Source organism: Enhydra lutris, unplaced genomic scaffold (genome assembly GCF_002288905.1).
Source record: "Enhydra lutris kenyoni isolate GAN:26980312 unplaced genomic scaffold, ASM228890v2 scaffoldscaffold45, whole genome shotgun sequence".
Lineage (NCBI taxonomy): Eukaryota > Metazoa > Chordata > Mammalia > Carnivora > Mustelidae > Enhydra > Enhydra lutris.
Window position 1 is genome coordinate 474,504 of NW_019154129.1, and position 19,891 is coordinate 494,394.

Sequence of the window (19,891 nt, forward strand, 5' to 3'; positions counted from 1 at the left end):
GGAGGTGGGAGGGAGAAGGGTGAAATAGGTGATGGGAATTAAGGAGTACACTTGTCGTGTACCTGGGTGGCTCAGTTGGTTGAGCACTGGACTCTTGATTTTGGCTCAGGTCATGATCTCAGGGTGGTGAGATCGAGGCCCACATGGGGCTCCATGCTCTTTGGGTAGTCCGCTTGAGATTCTCCCCCTCTCTCTTCCTGCCCCTCCCCATGTGTGCCCTCTCTCTCTCCCTCCAGTTTTCTCTCTCCCTACTTCTCTCAAATAAATAAATCTTTAAAAAAGGCGGGGGCGCCTGGGTGGCTCAGAGGGTTAAAGTCTCTGCCTTCGACTCACGTCATGATCTCAGGGTCCTGGGATTGAGTCCCACATCAGGCTTTCTGCTTGGCGGGGAGCCTGCTTCCCCCTCTCTCTCTGCCTACTTGTGATCTCTCTCTCTCTGTCAGATAAATAAATAAAAGTCTTTAAAAAAAAAAAAAAGGAGCACATTTGCCATGATGAGCACAGGGTGATGAATGGAACTGCTGAATCACTATACTGTACACTTGGAACTAATATAACACTGTATGTTAACCAACTGGAATTCAAGTAAAAACTTAAAAAAATAATATTTTTAATATGGGGCATCTATGTGTCTCAGTCAGTTAAGCATCTGACTCTTGATTTTGGCTCAGGTCATGATCTCAGGGTCCTGGGATCCAGCCCTATGTCAGGCTAAGTGCTCACTGCTTGTCCTCTTCCTCTGCTCCTCCCCCTCCACCTGTCTCTCTCTCTCTCTCAAATAAATAAATAAAATCTAAAAAATTAAATTAAGTTATATTTAAATATAATAAAGTAGTAAAAAGAAAAAGAAACAAACAGGAATGGAGCAAACTATTTTTTTTAAAGTTTTACTTCTGGGCGCCTGGGTGGCTCAGTGGGTTAAGCCTCTGCCTCTGGCTCAGGTCGTGATCCCAGGGTCCTGGAATTCAGCCCCGTGTTGGGCTCTCTGCTCAGCAGGGAGCCTGCTTCCCTTCCTCTCTCTCTGCCTACTTGTGATCTCTGTCTATCAAATAAATAAATAAAATCTTAAAAAAATAAATAAATAAAAATAAAAGTTTCTGGGGCACCTGGGTGGCTCAATCAGTTAAGCGACTGCTTTCAGCTCAGGTCATGATCCCAGGGTCCTGGGAGGGAGCCCCATATCAGGCTCGAGCACAGAGCCTGCTTCTCCCTCTCCAGCTCCTCTGCTCTTGTGGAGTTCCCTCTCTTGCTGTCATGAATGAATGAAGTCTTTAAAAAAAAAGTTTTACTTCTTTCCCCTTCCTGCTATGACAGATTTTGACCTATAATGCTACATTTAGACCAGAAAATACCCTATAGTACCATGGGTTCTGACCTGCATTTTAAACTGAGAAGAAATTTCCCATCCACCTTTCAAAAATCAAACCAACCCTGACAACTGATTTAAAAAAAAAAAAAAGGTATATTCACCCCTGGAAATGTTGCTACCATGCTTGAAACTCCCAACAGTCACTTAAAAAGCAACAATGATAAAGGACAAGGGAAAAAGAGTAAATGTATCCTATGGACCAAGTACTATGCAAGATGCATACATTGCTGCAGTGTTTCCCAAATATAGTCATAAGAGATGCTACGTCTGAATGCTGTGCACCCCCTCATATACTCAATTCATATGTTGAACTCCTAACCCCCGAAGATGATGGTGTTAAGAGGTATGGCCTTTGGGGACGCCTGGGTGGCTCAGTTGGTTGGACGACTGCCTTTGGCTCGGGTCATGATCCCGGAGTCCCAGGATCGAGTCCCACATCGGGCTCCCAGCTCCATGGGGAGTCTGCTTCTCCCTCTGACCTTCTCCTCGCTCATGCTCTCTCTCACTGTCTCTCTCTCAAATAAATAAATAAAATCTTTAAAAAGAAAAAAAAAAGAGGTATGGCCTTTTGGAAGGTCATGAGGGTGGAGCCTCATGAATGGGATTAATGGCCTAATGAAAGGGACCCCACACAGGTCCCTAGCCACTTCTACCATGTGAGGACTCTGTGAGAAGGCTCTGACCATGAACCAGGAAGTAACCTCTCACCAGCCACGGACCAATCTGCTGGCCCCGATCTTGGATGTTCCAGCTTCCAGAACTACAAGAAATAAGTTTATGTGGTTTATAAACTCTGAGGTATTCTGTTATAGCAGCCTGAACAGACTAAGACAAGAGACCATGGAGGATATAATTTTAAGGGTTCCTAGACCCAGTATTAAATAACACTGAATCACATGGTGAACAGTTCATCCCTTTCCCATCTTTCTAATTACATCAAGGGAAAGTCTCAAGTGGGTGCTAGCATGTCTTTAACGCCTCTCTACCACTTGCTAATCTCTCTTTTCAACAAAGAATGAACAAGTCTTAGAGCCTTGGCAGGCTACAGTTCTAGCTAGAATTTTAATGACATTCATTTTTTTCACCCCATGATTCTTTAAATGGTTTCCCTTTTTTATAGAACAAGAGAAACGAGTCTGCTTCTACATGATAAAAATTAATTTTAAAATAAATTTTAAATATCTAATTAAAGAGCAATATCATGTCAGTAATAGTACAAGTGGCAAAAATCATGCACACGGTACTCAAATCGCTAAATTTCAGGAAGTATGGAGTTATTTCATTTATCCTAATAGCAACCCTATGAGGTAGATGCCATTTTTATCTCTAGCTTACATGTTGGAACCTATGACGCAGACAGGAAAAGTGACCCAGCCAAAGTCACACAGGCCTCTTCAACCCAGTTCTACCTGGCTGCAAAATCTGAAGTCTCACCATGTTGACTGACCATGATGTTTGCTTCCAGAACTGAAGTTTTCAACCTGGGAAAGCCTCCTATGCATCTCTGGAGAAGGCTCCAGTGACTGCTGGCCTTAAAAAATTAGCTTTCATGTATATGACTGACCACCACCTGCAAAGTTAGGGCAAGCACTAAAATCTCTCTCTAAGCCTCCTGCAGTTTCTCTTCCCACAGCATCAGCATCTCTTCCCACCATAGAGGCAGAGTGGTACTCGGATCCAATGTTGCATTGTAAATTAGTCTCTTAGATCAAGAATGCGGAGTCCAGGGGATGACAGTGCCTTTCCAGGGAAGACAGCCTTTGGTGCTCGGGTTTTCAGGACATTCTGAAACTTTCCGGAGCAGGACAGTTCATTCCTCTGCCCCCCACCTAGCCTGGCCCAGCCACTTAGACTGTCTACCTGCTGGCCTTTCTAGCTGCTCTGCTTCAGTCTCCGTTGCTGCTTCGCAGAACCAGCCTTATCTGTACATTGATGAGTCATGCTTTCTGTACATTTCAATGTTTTATCCCTGCGGGGAAGATTCTGGTAAGTACCTTCACTCTCACTGCTCTTAATACCCCATGCCTTCCTCTTAGGACTATTTCTGAGGCTCTTAAAGAAAATTGAACTTTTCAGCAGTTGGAATGTAGTGGTTGGGAGAAAAAAAAAAGAAAGAAAGGCTCCAGGATGGGGGGAATGTTCTCATGATGACCTAGCTAGAAAGAATATTCAAACCTTCTCTCATCTTCCAGTTTGACAACCTGAGTATCTGTTCTAGATGTTATACAGTGTATAAGAATTCCTGGCCTCTGAAATTACACAAATTAGAGGAAAATGGTATTTGGTAACTTTTTTACTCACACAACATATAGACATGATGTCAACAACAAGTTAATGTCCCTTCTGGAACCAATTGTCAATTTTGCAGGGAGTGGCATGAGACTGAGTTCCAGCTGTGATACAGTGTGTGACCATGGGCACCTCACTTAACTTCCCAGGACCTCAATTCTCTCAGCTGTAAAATGCAGGAATTGGACAGAATCATCTCTGTGGGTATCGCAATTCTCAAACACTAGGTAATCGTGTGGGCACTCTGCTCTCTCTGGCCATGAATTTCCTATGTGTGAGAAGAGCTAATTAAGCTCTGACCACTTCACACAGGTAATAATGAGGATTAAAATAAAACAGTGTACATGGCTATATCTGTCACAAGTAAAGTTCTATCAAATTTTGAAGTGTTACTGTAATGACAGCAAAGATCACTGATGGAGCAATGCACGTCTTTGCATTGCTAGCAACAGAATCCTAACTTAAACAAAAGGGAGGTTTTTTTTTCTTCTTCTTTTCTTCTTTTGGAGAAGTACTCCTCACCTCTCTACATAGCCTTATCTAGACTATGGGTTGTTTTTATTTTTTTTTTTTTTAAGATTTTATTTATTCACTTTGACAGACAGAGATCACAAGTAAGCAGAGAGGCAGGTGGAGAGAGAGAAGCAGGCTCCCCTCCGAGCAGAGAGCCTGATGGTGGGGTTCTATCCCAGGACCCTGAGATCATGACCTGAGCTGAAGTCAGAGACTCAACCCACTGAGCCACCCAGATGCCCCTGGGGCTTTTTTAATTTTTAAAAATTTGTAGTAAGAACATTTAACAAAATTTTAAGTGTTTAATACAACACTGTTAACTATAGGCATGACATTAAAGGTAAGATTTCAAGAACTTATTCCTCTTGCATAACTGAAACCTGATGCCCCTCGAGCAGCAACTCTCCATTCCCCCGCCCCTAGCCCCTGGCAATAGCCATTCTACTCTCTGCTTCCATTAGTTTGGCTATTTTAGATACTTCGTGGAAGAGGAATCAGGTAGTATTTATCTTTCTGTGACTGACTTATCTCAGTATAATGTCCTCAAGGTTTATCCATGTTGTCACATATGACAAGATTCCCTTTTTTCTAAGGGTGAATAATATTCCACTGTATGAATATACTATACTTTCTTTATCCATTCACCCATAAATAGACATTGAGGCTGTGGCCACATCTTGGGGATTATGAATTATACTGCTATGGGTATGGGAGTGAGGAGATAACTTGAGGGCTCACTGGGAAACAGGGAACCATAGATACAAGAACAGGCAAGTAACAAGAAACAATGGCCCCAGAGCAACTGAGTCCTGCTGGATAGCCCTTATGGAGATGAATGAAACCCAAACTCCTCTCCTGCTCTTGTTTCACTCATTCAAGATTCTGGGCCCCAGAAGACAGAATCTATTGGCCAAGTTTAAGATACCTGCCCTTCCACCCCAACAGTCCTGAGTCAGAGGATGTGGCCCCTTCAGCTTCTGTAAATGAGCAGCAGGCACCTAAATTTGCTCTGAGACCACACCAGGTAGAGAGGTTCACTCTCCAAAAGGAAATCAAGACCTGCAGGGAAGAAGAATAAGATTCTGCACATCTCCTGAATATGAAATAACTACTGCCCAGAGATTACGTAAATGCTCAAATTATCACAACATGTCACCCACTGAATACTTTTTGCCATTACATGTTTCCCTGCCTGATAAGAGACAGGTAGTTTGGTGAGAATGGTTTTATTTTTTTCCTCCATCTCCCCTCTCTCTTCTCTTCTCCTCTCCCCCACTTCACTCACTCTTTCCGTCCATCTATCCCTCTTTTCTTACTCTCCCCCAAATCACTCTTGTTGGGTAAGGGGAAAGGAGCAAAGTGAGTCTGAAAAGATACTCATGAGTCTCCTGGGTCTCTCTGAACCAGAGAGAAAAGACTGTTTTCCTCATGCTTCAACCTCCTGGCCAATTACACCATCCTCAAGCTGCCACACAGGTGTACCCACACAAAACGCATATACAGACACACACAGATGTGTGTGTGCACACACATATAAACACATATACACGTACACACATGTCCACACACATACACACTGCCCTGACCCTCGCCCCCCTCTTCCTCTCAGGCAAAGGCCCTATTTCCTTCACCTTATCTTCATTCTTCGCCTCTTGATGAAATTCGCCCATGTGAAATGCAACATGGACCCTTTCTTCCTCCACAGGGATGCAGGGGAGAGAGAGGCATACATATGTGGAAATACCCTCTTCCTGCTCTGTGGCAGTCCATGACCTCTTCAACAGATCAGTGGCAAGCAACAAAAGACTTTATCCAAATTCTGTAAGAACTGATGTGCCCCTCAAAGAACAGTAATGAATGGTTGTTGCAAGGAGCACTGGTATGGATGGATTCTCAGCAGCTCAACTAGACATCCGCAACCACAAACCATGCACGTGGAGTAAAACAAACACACCGAGAAACGCAATGCTACGGTTCTTATTGGAAAGCAAACAAGAGCCTGCAGACAAAGACAAACTGATCAAAACTCCAGCAAAGCTGGCCAAGGTCAGTGAAGAACCAAAGCATCAGGGGAAATGTCAGGTACTATTTTGACAGCCTAATAGCAGGGAAGGAATTGTCTTCTGCAACAATTTCCAAGACTGAATTTGTAAAGAAGTGCAACACCACCAGAAGCTGTTGGTTTTGACAATAGCTTGTAATAACCAACGTGCCCAAGACACAGTACACAAGATATTTTTTCCTGTATTTTACTACAAGAATTTTCAAGGATACACCAAAACTGAAAGAATTTTACAGCAAAAACTCATTTACCCATGACCTAGATTCTACTATTAAGATCTCTTTGGGTTAACACATATGTAACCATTCTTCTGTCTACCCATCAGTCCATTTGATTTTTTTTTTTTTTTTTTTTTTTTTTTTTTAATAGGCAGAGAGGCAGGCAGAGAGAGAGGGGGAAGCAGGCTCTCTGCTGAGCAGAGAGTCCGATGTGGGGCTCGATCCCAGGACCCTGAGATCATGACCTGAGCTGGAGGCAGAGGCTTAACCCACTGAGCCACCCAGGCGCCCCAGTCCATTTGATTTTTGGTACACTTCATAGTTAGTGGCACACAACAGGACACTTCACCTCTGAGCTTCAGCATGCATGCTACTAACCAGAGTTCAGTATCTGTTTATGGTGCACATACAGAGTATTTCTGACATAAAAAATAAAACACAGGCATTAAGGAGAAGGAAGGATGAATGGGTGAGGCACAGAGGATTTTTAGGACACCAAAACTACTCTTTGTGATGCTGTCATGGTGGGTACATGTTCTTACACATTTTGTCCAAACCCACGAATGTACAACACCAAGAGTGAACCCTAATGTAAATCAGGGATGCTGGATGATAATGATGCATCAGTGTAGGTTTGTCCATTATGACAAATGTACCACTCTGCTGGGGGACACTGATAACAAGGGGGTCTAGCATATGTGGGGCAGAGGTTATATGGGAAATCTCTGTACTTTCCACTCAATTTTGCTGTGAACCTAAAAATACTCTAAAAATTAAAGTCTGTTTTTTCATTCTTTTTTTAGAAATAAAGTCTATCTTTTAATTAAATAGATAACTGAAAAATAAAATAAAATACGTGACCTATCTCTAACAGAGGATTAGCAAACTGGCATCCCACAGGCTGAACTCAGCTTGCAGACATGTGTTGCTTTGCCTGCCCAACATCTATTCTCATTTCTCCTGTTACAAAATACCATGTTTCCTTTGACTATATGATCCACCTCCTCTCGTAGTCAGTCCATGTGGTTTGGGAAGAACTGATCCCTTCTCTTGGCTCCATCACTGGGCCCATAAGCCCCACCTGGCCAATCAATGCATTTCTGGTTGGCTATAGAAATCCAATTCAAGGGGCACCTGGGTGGCTCAGTGGGTTAAAGCCTCTGCCTTCGGCTCAGGTCATGATCCCAGGGTCCTGGGATCGAGCCCCACATCGGGCTGTCTGCTCAGCGGGGAGCCTGCTTCCTCCTCTCTCTCTGCCTGCCTCTCTGCCTACTTGTGATCTTTGTCTGTCAAATAAATAAATAAAAATCTTAAGAAAAGAAAGAAAGAAAGAAACCCAATTCAAATGGTGAGTTTAGTTGAGATGGGTGCATGGGTCTGGGTAGTCCATTGAGAGCCTTCCCCAGGATTCACACTGAAATTTCCCCTCAACTCAGGTTACTAATCCAATAGGATAAATGCAGGGATGTTGGTATCCATCTTTTTTATGATGTTGTAAGAAGTTGCTTAAGAATGCAACTAATCCAAATAAAAGCAGAGCCCATAGGCAGAAGGGGGTGGGTAATTTTTGCTCCTGGATCCAGCCAGGCCTAAAGTCCAGACAACTTTTGAATTTTTTGGTTACAAGGATTAATACATTCCTTTTTAAAAAACTAAATAGTTTTTTTCCTATCAATTTCAATTAAAACAGAGTCCTGGGGACTACAGTTACTAGGAATTCACACCTAAGTCTGGGTTCAAGGCCTCAACTGTTAACAGGTACACTATATACATTGCAGTTAGGTTCTGAACTGAAGATTCAAAGAGGTGGGAAACTTACCCTGCCCATGAGGTGATCTGAATCCAGGAAGCAGAGGTAATAAGTAACCCTCAATCAGGGACACAATGTGGTAAGTGATGGAGAAGATGGGTGTCAGTGTCAGGGAGGTTGGGGGTACCTTAGGATATGAGGCAACACTTTAGAGGAGCCTTATAAAGTGAGGAGAAACCAAAGGACTGGTTACACTCTTGTGGGAGGTTGGGGCACAAAATGGGTCAGCAGTGAGGTCCTAGGGAGCTCCAAGCCCCTTTCACCAACCTTACCATCCAGAACCACCTCAGTCATAATCACTGCATATGTCTCCCTCCCTATCAATCGGTCTATTCATCCATCCTCACTGTGCCTTCTCTCCGTATCTCTGTCTTTCTTTTTTCTTTTCCTGTCTGTCTGTCTCCGTGTGTGTGTGTCTCTCTCTCTTTATCTCTCTCTCCCACTCCTTCCTTCTCCCCAGTCTCTTCATGCACTACTCTCCAAGCTTCCGGGATGAAGTCCACTCCATCAATACTGCCCTAGTCCAAGCCGCCATCATTTCTCACATGTCCAACCTTACAGCCTTGTAACTTGTCTTCCCACCTCCGTTCTTGCCTCCCTTCCATCAATCCTCCACCTCCCTGACAAAGCAAATGTTTTAAAATGCAAATCTAATCATGGGACTCCCCTGCTTTAAAACTATGGATAAGGCCAAACTTCTTGACACAGCCTGCAAGGCCCCTCCCATTCTCCAACCACATCCAGCTCCATGCACCGCCCACCCCCAATCACTGCACCCCAGCCTCCCTGGTCTTCTAGTTCTTCAAAGAGTCCTTCTCTATCACACCCCAGGGCCTTTGCACTTGCTCTTTCCTCTGGCTGCAGATGCTCCCCTAACCCCAGCTCCACATCCCTTTACCTAATTAACCCTTACTCGTCCTTCACTTTTCACCTAAGATTCCAATATCACTACCTGAGAGAAGCCTTCCCTGATTGCCAGACTATATCAGATCTCACTGATACATGTTCTCTCATTCCTTTGACTTTTTCTTTTTTAAAGATCTTATTTATTTATTTATTTATTTATTTATTTGAAAGAGAGAGAGAGAGAGAGAGCGCGCACACAAGCAGAGAGAGCAGCAGGCAGAGGGAGAGGAAGAAGCAGGCTCATAGCTGAATAGGGAGCCCGATGTGGGGCTCAAACTCAGGACCCTGGGATCATGACCTGAGCCAAAGGCAGATCCTTAACCGACTGAGCTACCCAGGCATTCCCCATTTGATTTTCTTCTTGATAGCACTTATTCAAGTTTAGAACTCTGTGTGTGTGCATGTGTGTATGTTTCAGATGAACTGATTCATGCCTAGGTCTTACATTTAAGATTCAGGAAATCAGAGACCATGTCAACTTCTTAAAACAACTATATATCCAGAACTCAGTACAGTGGCTAGCACATACTTCTAATCTGTACAGTCCCCACCACTCCCTTTTGCATTCGCAACTCTAAGTTCTGTTACAATTTATGTTTGTGCTTCCACTTTTCCTAGAGAAAAGAATGATTCCTTTAGACCACTGCTTCCATCAAATGGTAGAAAAATGGAAGCGAGACCAAGAGACCCAAGTGTTTCCAGGAAAATGGGAGACAGCATATTTATTTATGGAAGTAAAGAATATGCAATAAGTAGTTCTGTCTCATTCATGTTTATTACCTGTCTAGACTTATAGGCATTTGAATTTTCAACTCCTTCCTCTAACATTATTTGTATATATTTATTATATTAATCCATTTACTCATTTAAAATTGATTTCTGTTCATCCACCTGGCACTAGGTATGTCCTTGGAACAGGGGATACAGCAGAAAAGACAGATGAAGTCCCTGCCCTTGAGTCCCATGGGGCCTATATTACAGTGTGACAGGTTCCTGTTGTATGCCTGTCCTTTCACTAAGTGGAAATGGTTCCAGCACAGGCTCTGGAGCCAGACTACCCTGGACCTAATCCCAGTCAGCTGAACTTGAGCAACTTACTAAACTTCTCTGTTCCTTGGTTTTCTCGCCTGTAAAACTGAGCTAGTAATTGTACCTTCCTTCTAGTGTTATTGTGAGGAGGTAATGAGTTAAGACACAGCTGCCTCATCATAAAACCCCTACCTAGTAAATGTTAACTCTTATTTCCCACCTCTATCTTAATCAAGACCAGCTTCATGGGTGTGTGACCTGTACAGGCACACACGGCCCCATACTTAAAAGGGCTCCAAAGCTTGGTTTAATGCTCTGCTACTGCCACTCTAAAATTCTTAATTTTTGAACAAGAAGCCCTGTATTTTCATTTTTGCATTAGGCCCTGCAATGATGCAGCAGGTCCTGATCAACACACATTTTAAATGTTCAGTAAAAGTCTGCTGAGAGAATGAATAAGTGAATGAATTTAGCTAACCACAGTTGATGCTCATCTTACAGAGCCAGTCAAGTGGCTCAGCCCTTGAGCAAAATTAAACAGACTTTGTTCTTGACTCAACCTGTCCCTTCCCAGGACTAAAAGTCTGACCTAGGATCTTAAAGTTCTTCTCATCTAACCCATCCATTTCCCAGGAAACTTTGACCTTGACAGGCTGCCAAGGTTCTCCATGGAGCCAGCAGAGCACCCCATTCAATTCCCCCATTCTCCAGATCACAGTCTACACTGTTTCCACCTCTCTACTGCCTCCCATCCTGTCCAGTATCTTGGAAACAAGGTATACCCCCGGTTTCTTTCATCCCCGTTTTATAAATGGGGAAATAGAGGCTCACCAAAAAATAAGGTCCCTCAAGATTCCCCATGCAGCCTTGTTCCTATGCCCAGCCAAGTTTCTAGTTTTATAAAGAGTTTCTTTTTTATTTTAATAAAGATTTTATTTATTTGTTTGAGAGAGAGTGAGTGAGAGGGGAGGTCAGTGGGAGAAGGAGACTCCCCATGGAGCCCAGCTTGGGACTTGATCCTGGGACTCCAGGATCATGACCGGAGCTGAAGGCAGTCACTTAACCAACTGAGCCATCAAGGCAGCCTTATAAGGAGTTTCTAACTAGATCCCCATAATCCAAACCACACAAATCATTTTCGGAGTGGCTAGTCAGACATGATAATTACAAGCTAAATCTGAGACTATGCCCCCCAACCCTCACAGCATCCCACATTCTGACAGTCTGGCCTGCAAAGAGAGACAAAGATAAACTCATCTCCCCACGTCCCACATGTCCTAGGTCAACGGGTGCTGGGGCCTTCCATTCTTTCTATGTTTACTAAGAGTCTACAATATGTAGGCACAGTACAGAAGGTGGTGATGCAACTGCGAACAAAACAGACAAAAGGCCCTGTCCCTCTGAGAACAGAAACAGGTAAGAAACCAACTAATTAAATAGACTGCATGTGGTATGACCATGGTGCTGAGCACGATGGAGAAAAGTTAAGCAGGGGAGGGGCAGAGGAAGTGAGCATGCTGGAGGGTAGTAGTAGAGATTTCAATTTTAAATAGGACTGTTTAGGAATAGCCAGGGGAAAAGCCCTGAGGCATTATCCTTGAGTCACAATGTTGAGAGGTCCCTGAATAGATTGGGGAGCTTAGTCAAACCACATACACTCCCCCTCTTAGCCCCAGCTTCTCATCTCAGTTGGGCTGCCTACAGACAAATCTACAGGGTTTCGAATCATTATTTATTGAACCTCTGCAATGATACTGCTTTATTTATCAACACAGTGGAGTTTCTGTTTTGTTTTTGTTCAGGGTAGTCACATTTAAATGAGAGAGTTCACAACAAAATTTCAATATCCAACTTGGCTTGGGATATCAGACCTGTGCTCACCAGACCCACATGACTCTTTTTAATAATCTGTCCCTTTAGGGGACCACAAGCCTCTCTGTTCACCACAGACCCAGCCAGACCCAGCAGATCCCTCCCTTCTGCAGACTGCCTGGCCCTGGCTTCACCGGAGTTTACTACCATCCCCCACCCCCAGTGCCTGTCTTGGGGAGCCCCTAACAATGATGGGGAATGGACACATGCCCTTTGCTGGGCATGAAAAACCAGGGGTCTCCTCCATCTTAGGAAACCTGAAAGAGGCTGCAGAAAGGCCAGCCAGTTCCATCTCCCCAGGAATGAATTGGGGGGGGGGGGGTGGGCAGAACAGAAAGGGGCCTTAGGCTTCTCTGAGCTATCACATGCTCTTGCACTAACTGACAGCAGCTACACCCAGCCCCTGGAACGCCTCTCCTATAATTCTCACACATGCTGTCTTGAGCCCCTGATTTCTCTCCCTACCCGAATCTGTTGTGGCCTCTAGAAGAGATGCACTAGGAACTCTTCAACCTCCTACACTGAAGAAAAAGGGAGGTGCCCATTCACCCCAACTCTCCAAGGCTGCCTAGGTCCCACCTGCTTACCTCTCCTATACTTCACACAACTTTCAAACACTAAACCACCCCTAGATGATGCCCACACGGGTTTGTGTGTGTCTGGGATGTCATGTGAGTGTGGTCTTTGTGCATGTTGATAAGGGTGCACTTCTGTTTTCACGTGTCTGGGTGAGGGATGAGAGGGCCTCTGCGTGCCCACATAAGTGCACCCACATGACTGGGTATTGTGTATCTTTGTGTGAGTGTGGGGGAGTGTGTGTGTGAATGGTTGCAACATCCTTATTCCTGACAGAAGGTCTCAGTGTGGCGGGCTTCTCTTAGCCAGCCTGTAACCCCTTCAAAGGCAATTCACTCAGGGACACTCCACCTCTGGCCTTCCCCAGAATCAACACACGCACTGAGATGCATGTACACTTCCTTTCAAGCGCAGCTCCTCTAGCCCGGGAGAAACGACAACCCTTGAGCATCCTCCCTCCGACAGCTTCCTCTTACCCCCATGCCCTAGATAGAGTATCCTCTATATGGAGATGGACTCAGAGCACTGGCAAGGGATAAGAGAAGTGGCCACGAGAGTCGATAAAGGCAAACTGAGGACACGCTGGAGGAGTACTGAGCCGATGCAGGAGAAGCAGGTCCCACCCACACCACGCCCCTCCCGCAAGGGCGGGTGGAGAAGGGGTAGCCGATTCCCACTCGGGTCTTCCTCTGGGGTTCCCAGGTCTCACTGCTCTCCTAAAGCCCGAGCTGTAAGAAGCAGCTGGGACCCCCTCCTCCCGTGCATCCAACCCCCCTCACCCATCATCCGCGTCCAGGCAGTTGCTGATTGGCTGCGGGGAGCAGCGTCCCAGCTTCCCGTCTCCGAGGCGGGAGCCGAGCAGGTCCGAGGTAGGAGACGCACTGACCAGCTCCGGGAGCCCCTCCCGAGTCCCTGCGCCCAGCGCCCTGTGCCCTACACAAGGGCCGTGCCAGGACTCCAGGCAAGCAGGTGCAGAGGGAGCAGAGGGAACCACGGCAAAGGGTAGGAGCAAGTCCTGCGGGAAGAGAGGCGCTGCTGCTCCAGCTGCTGCCTCCGCCGCCGCCACCACCACTGAACCGGCGTCCAGAGCGGGGCTGGCAGGCCGGGCGCGGAGACCAGGGGAGCGAGGGGCGAGCTCATGGAGCACACGCATGCCCACCTCGTAGCCAACAGCTCGTTGTCCTGGTCCCCCGGCTCGGTCTGCGGCTTGGGCTTCGTGCCCGTGGTCTACTACAGCCTTCTGCTGTGCCTCGGTTTACCAGGTGAGGAGCGTGTGGGAGAGGGAGGAAGCCAAGAGCCCCAAGGGAGAAGCAACCCTGCCCAGAACCCCCAGGCCTCGATATGCTCACTGTGCGATCCCTGGCGCTCCCTCTGAAAAAGTTTAAGCCTTAAGGGCAACTGCGGACATTTCCAGACTGGGAGAAAGGAAGTTGCTGTGGCCTGGCGGGGACCTTGTCTGTTCCTCTGTGTGTGTGTGTGTGTGTGTGTGTGTGTGTGTGTGTGTGTCACGAGGGTACGTGGCAGCTGATGGGCATGTTTTGAGTACGGGTTGGTGTGAGTATGCGCGTGGACTGGAGTATTTGTATGCGCATCTGAAGGGATCCGTGTCCCTGAGGGTGCCCAGTGGGGGCTGCGTATGAGATTTGACCGCATGTCCAGACAGATAGCTTAGTGGGGGGCTTCACTTCTCCTGTCACCCCCTCCCACATCCACCCCAGCCCTAGGAAACCTCTGCCCCTCTGCCCCACTGTGTGTCCCTGCCTGATTCGAGGTGAAGCGGGAGACTCTGATACCCAGCACACTTTCTCTGGAGCCACTGGGATGGGGCAAGGGATGAGCCCCTGTGATCCCCTAAGCAAACAGCAGGTCTCCAGGCAGGTTAAGAAGGGTCAGGTTGGCTCTGGAACCATGCTTTGGCCAGGGCAAGGATCCAGGGACACACGGGCTACCGAGGCCACCACTTCAGGGGGTCACAGTCTCCTTGAGGACATACCTGTTCCCTGGCTTTGCTTCCCTGTCTACCCACCCTGGGCAGCTGATGACTGCTGCGGATGTCCAGCTGGTCCCACATCTTAACATCCTCTCCAAAGTGTGGCTGAGACTGGTGCTGAATTCCTGAAGAGAGCTGAGCTGCTGGGGGCTGGGGGGTGCTTGCTGTTTGTGAAGGGGGGAGGGGTTTCCTGGGGTTCCAGCTTGAGATAAACCCTTCTTCCAGATAGTCCCTGAGACAGTCTGTGTGCAAAAAGATGCTTAAAGATCACTTACAGGGAGATGGAAGAAGGGAAAAAGGAAAGCACAAAGAAAAAAATCCAATGTACAGCCTAGAATCACAGCATCATCTACTCTGTCATTCCGCATCCCAGGATCCTGGGAACTTGGGAGCTGGATTTCTGAGAGACTTGCTGAGACTTCCTTTTCAAAACATTAAACTTGGTGGTCAGGGGCCCTGATAAGGTTGTTTAAATAAATGCTACAACCCCCCACCCCCCCGCACCCAAATTTTGGCAGGCATGAGAAAGCTAAGTTTACAATCACCGAACCGCTCTCCCAGCAAGTGATGAGGTTTTTATTACTAACTAATTGTTCTGGCTGCCCTGGGAGATGCTCAACCTCTGATTCGCCCTGCTGGGGCAGCAGCACGTGTCCTGTAATTACCCTGAAAAGGAATTGATTTCAGTCCAGTCCCCACCTCCCCCTCTCAGCCCTCCTGAGCCTCTCCCAGAGCTCTCTTAAGGTGAGTTGAGTTTTTGAAACGGTTGGTTATTGGTGACACTTGCTGACCCAGAGAAGTGACAGGCCCCCTTTTCCCTTCACCTCTCACCTCAGAATTACTCTGACCCCTCCACCTTCACCCCTCCATCTCCTCTGCTGACTGAAGTGGCCACTGTCTCTGGCTTTACTTGTGAAAACGCTTTAAGGGATGGAGACATAAAGACAAGGGGAGGCTCCAAGGGTCCAGAGCAGGAACATGAGGATAAGCAGAACAGGGGAAAGCTCAGACCTTGAAACACCTCAAGGTGGAAGACAAGGTACCTCACACGTCCTCAGCTAACTCCTATGCCAGCCAGGGCCTTCTGACCCACAGCATTGGCACCTATTGTGTGCCAGGCAGTGCTAGGCACAGGCTCATCAAGGCTGAGCCCAGGATTTAGAGACTTAAAAGAGGGAGGGATTGGGATGAGAACTTGGAAGGTATTGATGGGTACTTGGAAGGTATTGATGGGTACAGAGTTGTGACCACCTACTCTGTGCCAAGTGCTGAAGAGGGGCCTAAGGGATCTTAGGGAATCCCTAAGGTGCTGTCCCAGAGTTCAAGGAGCTCACAAGCAGAGCTTGTGTAGATGCAGAAGGACCAAGCATTCTGGAAAAGGATGACTGAAGAGGCTTGGCTTTTGGAAAGACCATGGGCTGATAATGGTTTTGTTAATGGCTTGCAAGGTGGTTCAAAGGTAAAATCCTTAAGTCATTCCCTTAGACCCATAAAGGGGGACAATTATGTCCTGGTAACCAAGAATGCAGACTGTAGAATGAAGCAGAGCTTGGTGTTAACATGTGGACCTTCTGTGATTCTGTGTCTCAGTTTCTACATCTGTAAAGTAGGCATTAGGAAAGCGGCTAACTCCTTGAATAATGGTGAGAAATAAAAACTGACGGAGATGGTGCAAGTTAAGCACTCAGCTGAGGGCCCAACACCACACACTGATTATTGTTGTGGTGCTGCAGTTGTGGTCATCATGAAGCTGATTTGGTGGTAAGGAGGGGGGCTGCTTGGCATGTGAGCCAGAGAAGGGGCTGGGAGCCACAAGAAAAGCACTTAGCTCAGTGCTTTACTCCTGCTGAGCTCACTACAGTATCCCCTCCCCACTCCCAGCCACCAGCAATTAGCAAGCCCTCATTACTCTGCTACTGACCAGGATGCACAGCTATGCTGGGTGTGAAGTAACAGACCACAGGGCTTGGTAATATTGTTGAAAACTGAGATTTTAATTGAATCACTTTTCCTGGCAGTGGACTCACCTCATTTCCAAACTTTCACAGGGTGGTTGGAAACATGGGTGGAAACCAAAGGGTGGGTGGGGAGTGGCTGAGTGTTTGGCAGTAGGGGAGCCACTAACTGGGAAAAGCACAGATGTTTCTTACCACCTTCAGTCTCTAGACTGAAAGGAAGAGCTTGGGAAAAGCCATGTGGTCCAATACCCTGCCTCTAGGAATGGCCCCAGACAATCTAAGTTAACTGGTCTGGAATGGGTCCCAGGGAGTCCTAATGTGAACTATTAGCAGTTAAGAACTCTTAAGAACTTAAGAACTCTTAAGAATATGCCATTTAAGAACTCTTAATTTTCTGTACCATAATTTTTCCCACCTCATTTTATCTACTACCCACATAGATGGTGTATATTAAATAAGATTGTCTATATAAAATGGCTTAGCACACCATTTGGACTGAGGAAAGCACTTATTGGTGCCTTCTCCACACTGGATCTTTTTCTATGTTAAATGCTTACATTATTGCACTCAATCCCCACCACATCCCTGTGATCTGTACATTTCTCTGAACCCATTTTTACAGATGAGCAAACTGAGATTCAGAGAAGTGGAACATCTTGTCTATAGTCACACAGTCAAGCCAGTGTGCAAACATCTGCTCTTTCAAGTCTACCACAGTGCCTTCATTATTGCCAGGAAGTTCTTTTAACTAACCTCAGTTCTTCATGTTGTGCTCAATGGAAAAAACTGGTGTCCCAGCTGTCCCTAAAACTCTGTCTCTTTTCTCCTCCTTTTAAGTAAGCAAGATGTTTCTAACCTTTCAAAATGCATACAATAAGCCAGACAAGCTAACAAGGTAGAGTTGGGGACACTGATGGGGCCAACTGGGACAAAACAGTAAAAAGCAGAAGGCAGTGCAGGAAGAAGAAATGAGCCTGATGCCTGGGGGAAGAAGCGGCTGAGAAGACGGGTGAGCCCAGCTGATAAGGAAGGAGCAGCGCAAAATTAAACAAGATTTGAAAGATATTTTTTAAATTTACCTTCTAAAAGGCACCAGGGATGTGAAAGGAGACAAGGTAAGGAAGATGATAGCCTGAAACCACACACCACCCAGCAGAGAGGAGCATTTCTGCAACAGCCAATAGGGGAGCCAGTAACCAGGAGAAAGGAGAGGTTAATACCTGCCTGTGAGGGTCAGTGCGAGATGGAGATGATGAGTCTGTCACCTGGCAGATAGTCGGTGCTGTGACACACAGTAGTTACAGTTGCTGTTAACCAGGAATGGGAAAATGGTGACCAGTAAGATGGACTGAGCACTCCAGATGTGTTCTCATTCATCTGTAAACATCTTTTGAGAAAATCTAGTAAACAGGTTAAAAGTATACAGTCTGGTGATAGACCTCCAGGGTCTGAGTCCTGGCTTTGCTATTTATAAGCTATGTGACCTTAGGTAAGTGACTTTAACTACTCTATGCCTCACCTTCCCCCTCTGTAAAATGGGATGATGGTAATAATGGCACATACCTCACAGAGTTGCTCTGAGGCTGTGCTGAGTTATTCACTTAACACACTGCCTGCAGCACTCTGTTAGTCATTTTTTTCATCATTTAAAAATTAAAAAAATTAAGGAAAAATTCTCAACTTGTTTTATGACACCTGCTTTACCCTAATACCAAACCAGACATTACAAGAAAACTACTGACCAATATTCTTTGTGAACACAGACACACACACAAAAATCTTCAACAAAATATTACCAAATCTAACTCAGGAATATATAAGAATGATAATACACCGAGACAAACTTGGGTTTATTCCAGAAATGCAAGGCTGGTTCAACATTTGAAAATCATCAGTATGCCCTACCATATTAAAAAATCTAAAAAAGGAAATCCATATGATCTTCTCAATAGATGCAAAAAAAGTATTTGACAAAATTCAACATTAGTGATAAAAACTTACCAAACTAGGAATACACAGAGAACTCCTTTAACCAGATAAAGGGCATCAATAAATAACCTATAGCTAACATCACATTTAATTTTGAAAGATGGAGTGTTTTCCCTCTAAGATCTAAAAGCAAGACAAGGATATCTGCTCTTGCTATCTGACTGAACATCATACTAGCTGAAGTTCTAGCTGGGAAAGAAAAAGAAAGAAAAGGTTTACTGGAAGGAAGGAATTAAACTGTTTCTATTCACAGATGCTATCACTGACTTCAGAGAAAATCACAAAGACTCCACCAAAAAATGCTCTTAGAAATAATAAGCGAGTTCAGCATGTCTGCAGGACACATTGTTAATTTGCAATAACCTATCATATTTCTATATATTAGCAACAAACATTTGAAACTAAAACTTGGAATTTAAAAAAAAAATAGATTTCCAAGTTCCTTTGAAAACCCAGAAGAACTAACATTAGGCTCATATTCTCAGAAAGCTGGCTGTAGCTGAGGAATAGGCTGCTTTCCTATGCAGCTGCTTTTGGGTAGTGTGCGTGCATGCATATGTGTGCACATTATATGTTATATAGGTAATAACATTCATATTATTCACCAATTCCCAAATCCACCCCATCAACACCACCACACAGGTAACTAGTTCGTCAGTATCTTGGTTCCTTATTTGTTCTTTCAGAGTATTTTAGTGTATACATAAACAAATTAGAATAAAGGATTTCAACTCTTTTTTTTAACTCTCCTCAAAGTGAGCACATTGTACACACTGCCCTCCATCTTGTTCTTTTTCACTTAACATATTAATCATCCATAATGTTATACTGAAGCTTCTTCATTCTTTTATGAAGTCGCATAGTATTCCACTGTATATTTTACCATAATTTATTTAATGGCTGCCCTTTTCAAAAGTACATGGATACTTGAATATCAGAGTTCCTACATGCTGCACTTAACTGTCTTCTCTAACCTGTATGGCTCCTCTTTATGCACACTGGGCCTTAGAATCCCTGTTATAACAATGTGAGAAAGAGCACTGCATGAGGAGTCCTGGATTCCAGGCTTGGCTCTGGCAGTAATTCACTCTACAAGTCTGTCAAAGACCTGGGAGAGCTGGGCTCTGCTTGCAGAGCTCAGTTGGAGACCCAAGCACAGACCAATGAAGTGGCTATGCTGGAAGTTGGCTGGGCTGGGGTCCAGACCAGTAGCTTTGTTGTCCATTTCTCTGCGTGATTTCTGCAGTGACCCCATGTGTCATTTCTGCTTTTGAGGTTGAGTATAAAATGCCTTGCACTGGAACTGAATG

At 45.4% G+C, this 19,891-nt stretch overlaps 1 protein-coding gene across 1 annotated transcript in view; it reads left to right on the top strand.

Annotated features, from left to right (window-relative positions):
* Positions 1–13,782: 13,782 nt before the first annotated feature.
* LOC111155969 (G protein-coupled receptor 139) overlaps positions 13,783–19,891 on the top strand; it is a 39,353-nt gene continuing 33,244 nt past the window's right edge. The window contains exon 1 of the mRNA XM_022516460.1: positions 13,783–13,906. Coding sequence (XP_022372168.1) covers positions 13,783–13,906 — 124 coding nt within the window. The remainder of the gene's footprint in view (positions 13,907–19,891) is intronic.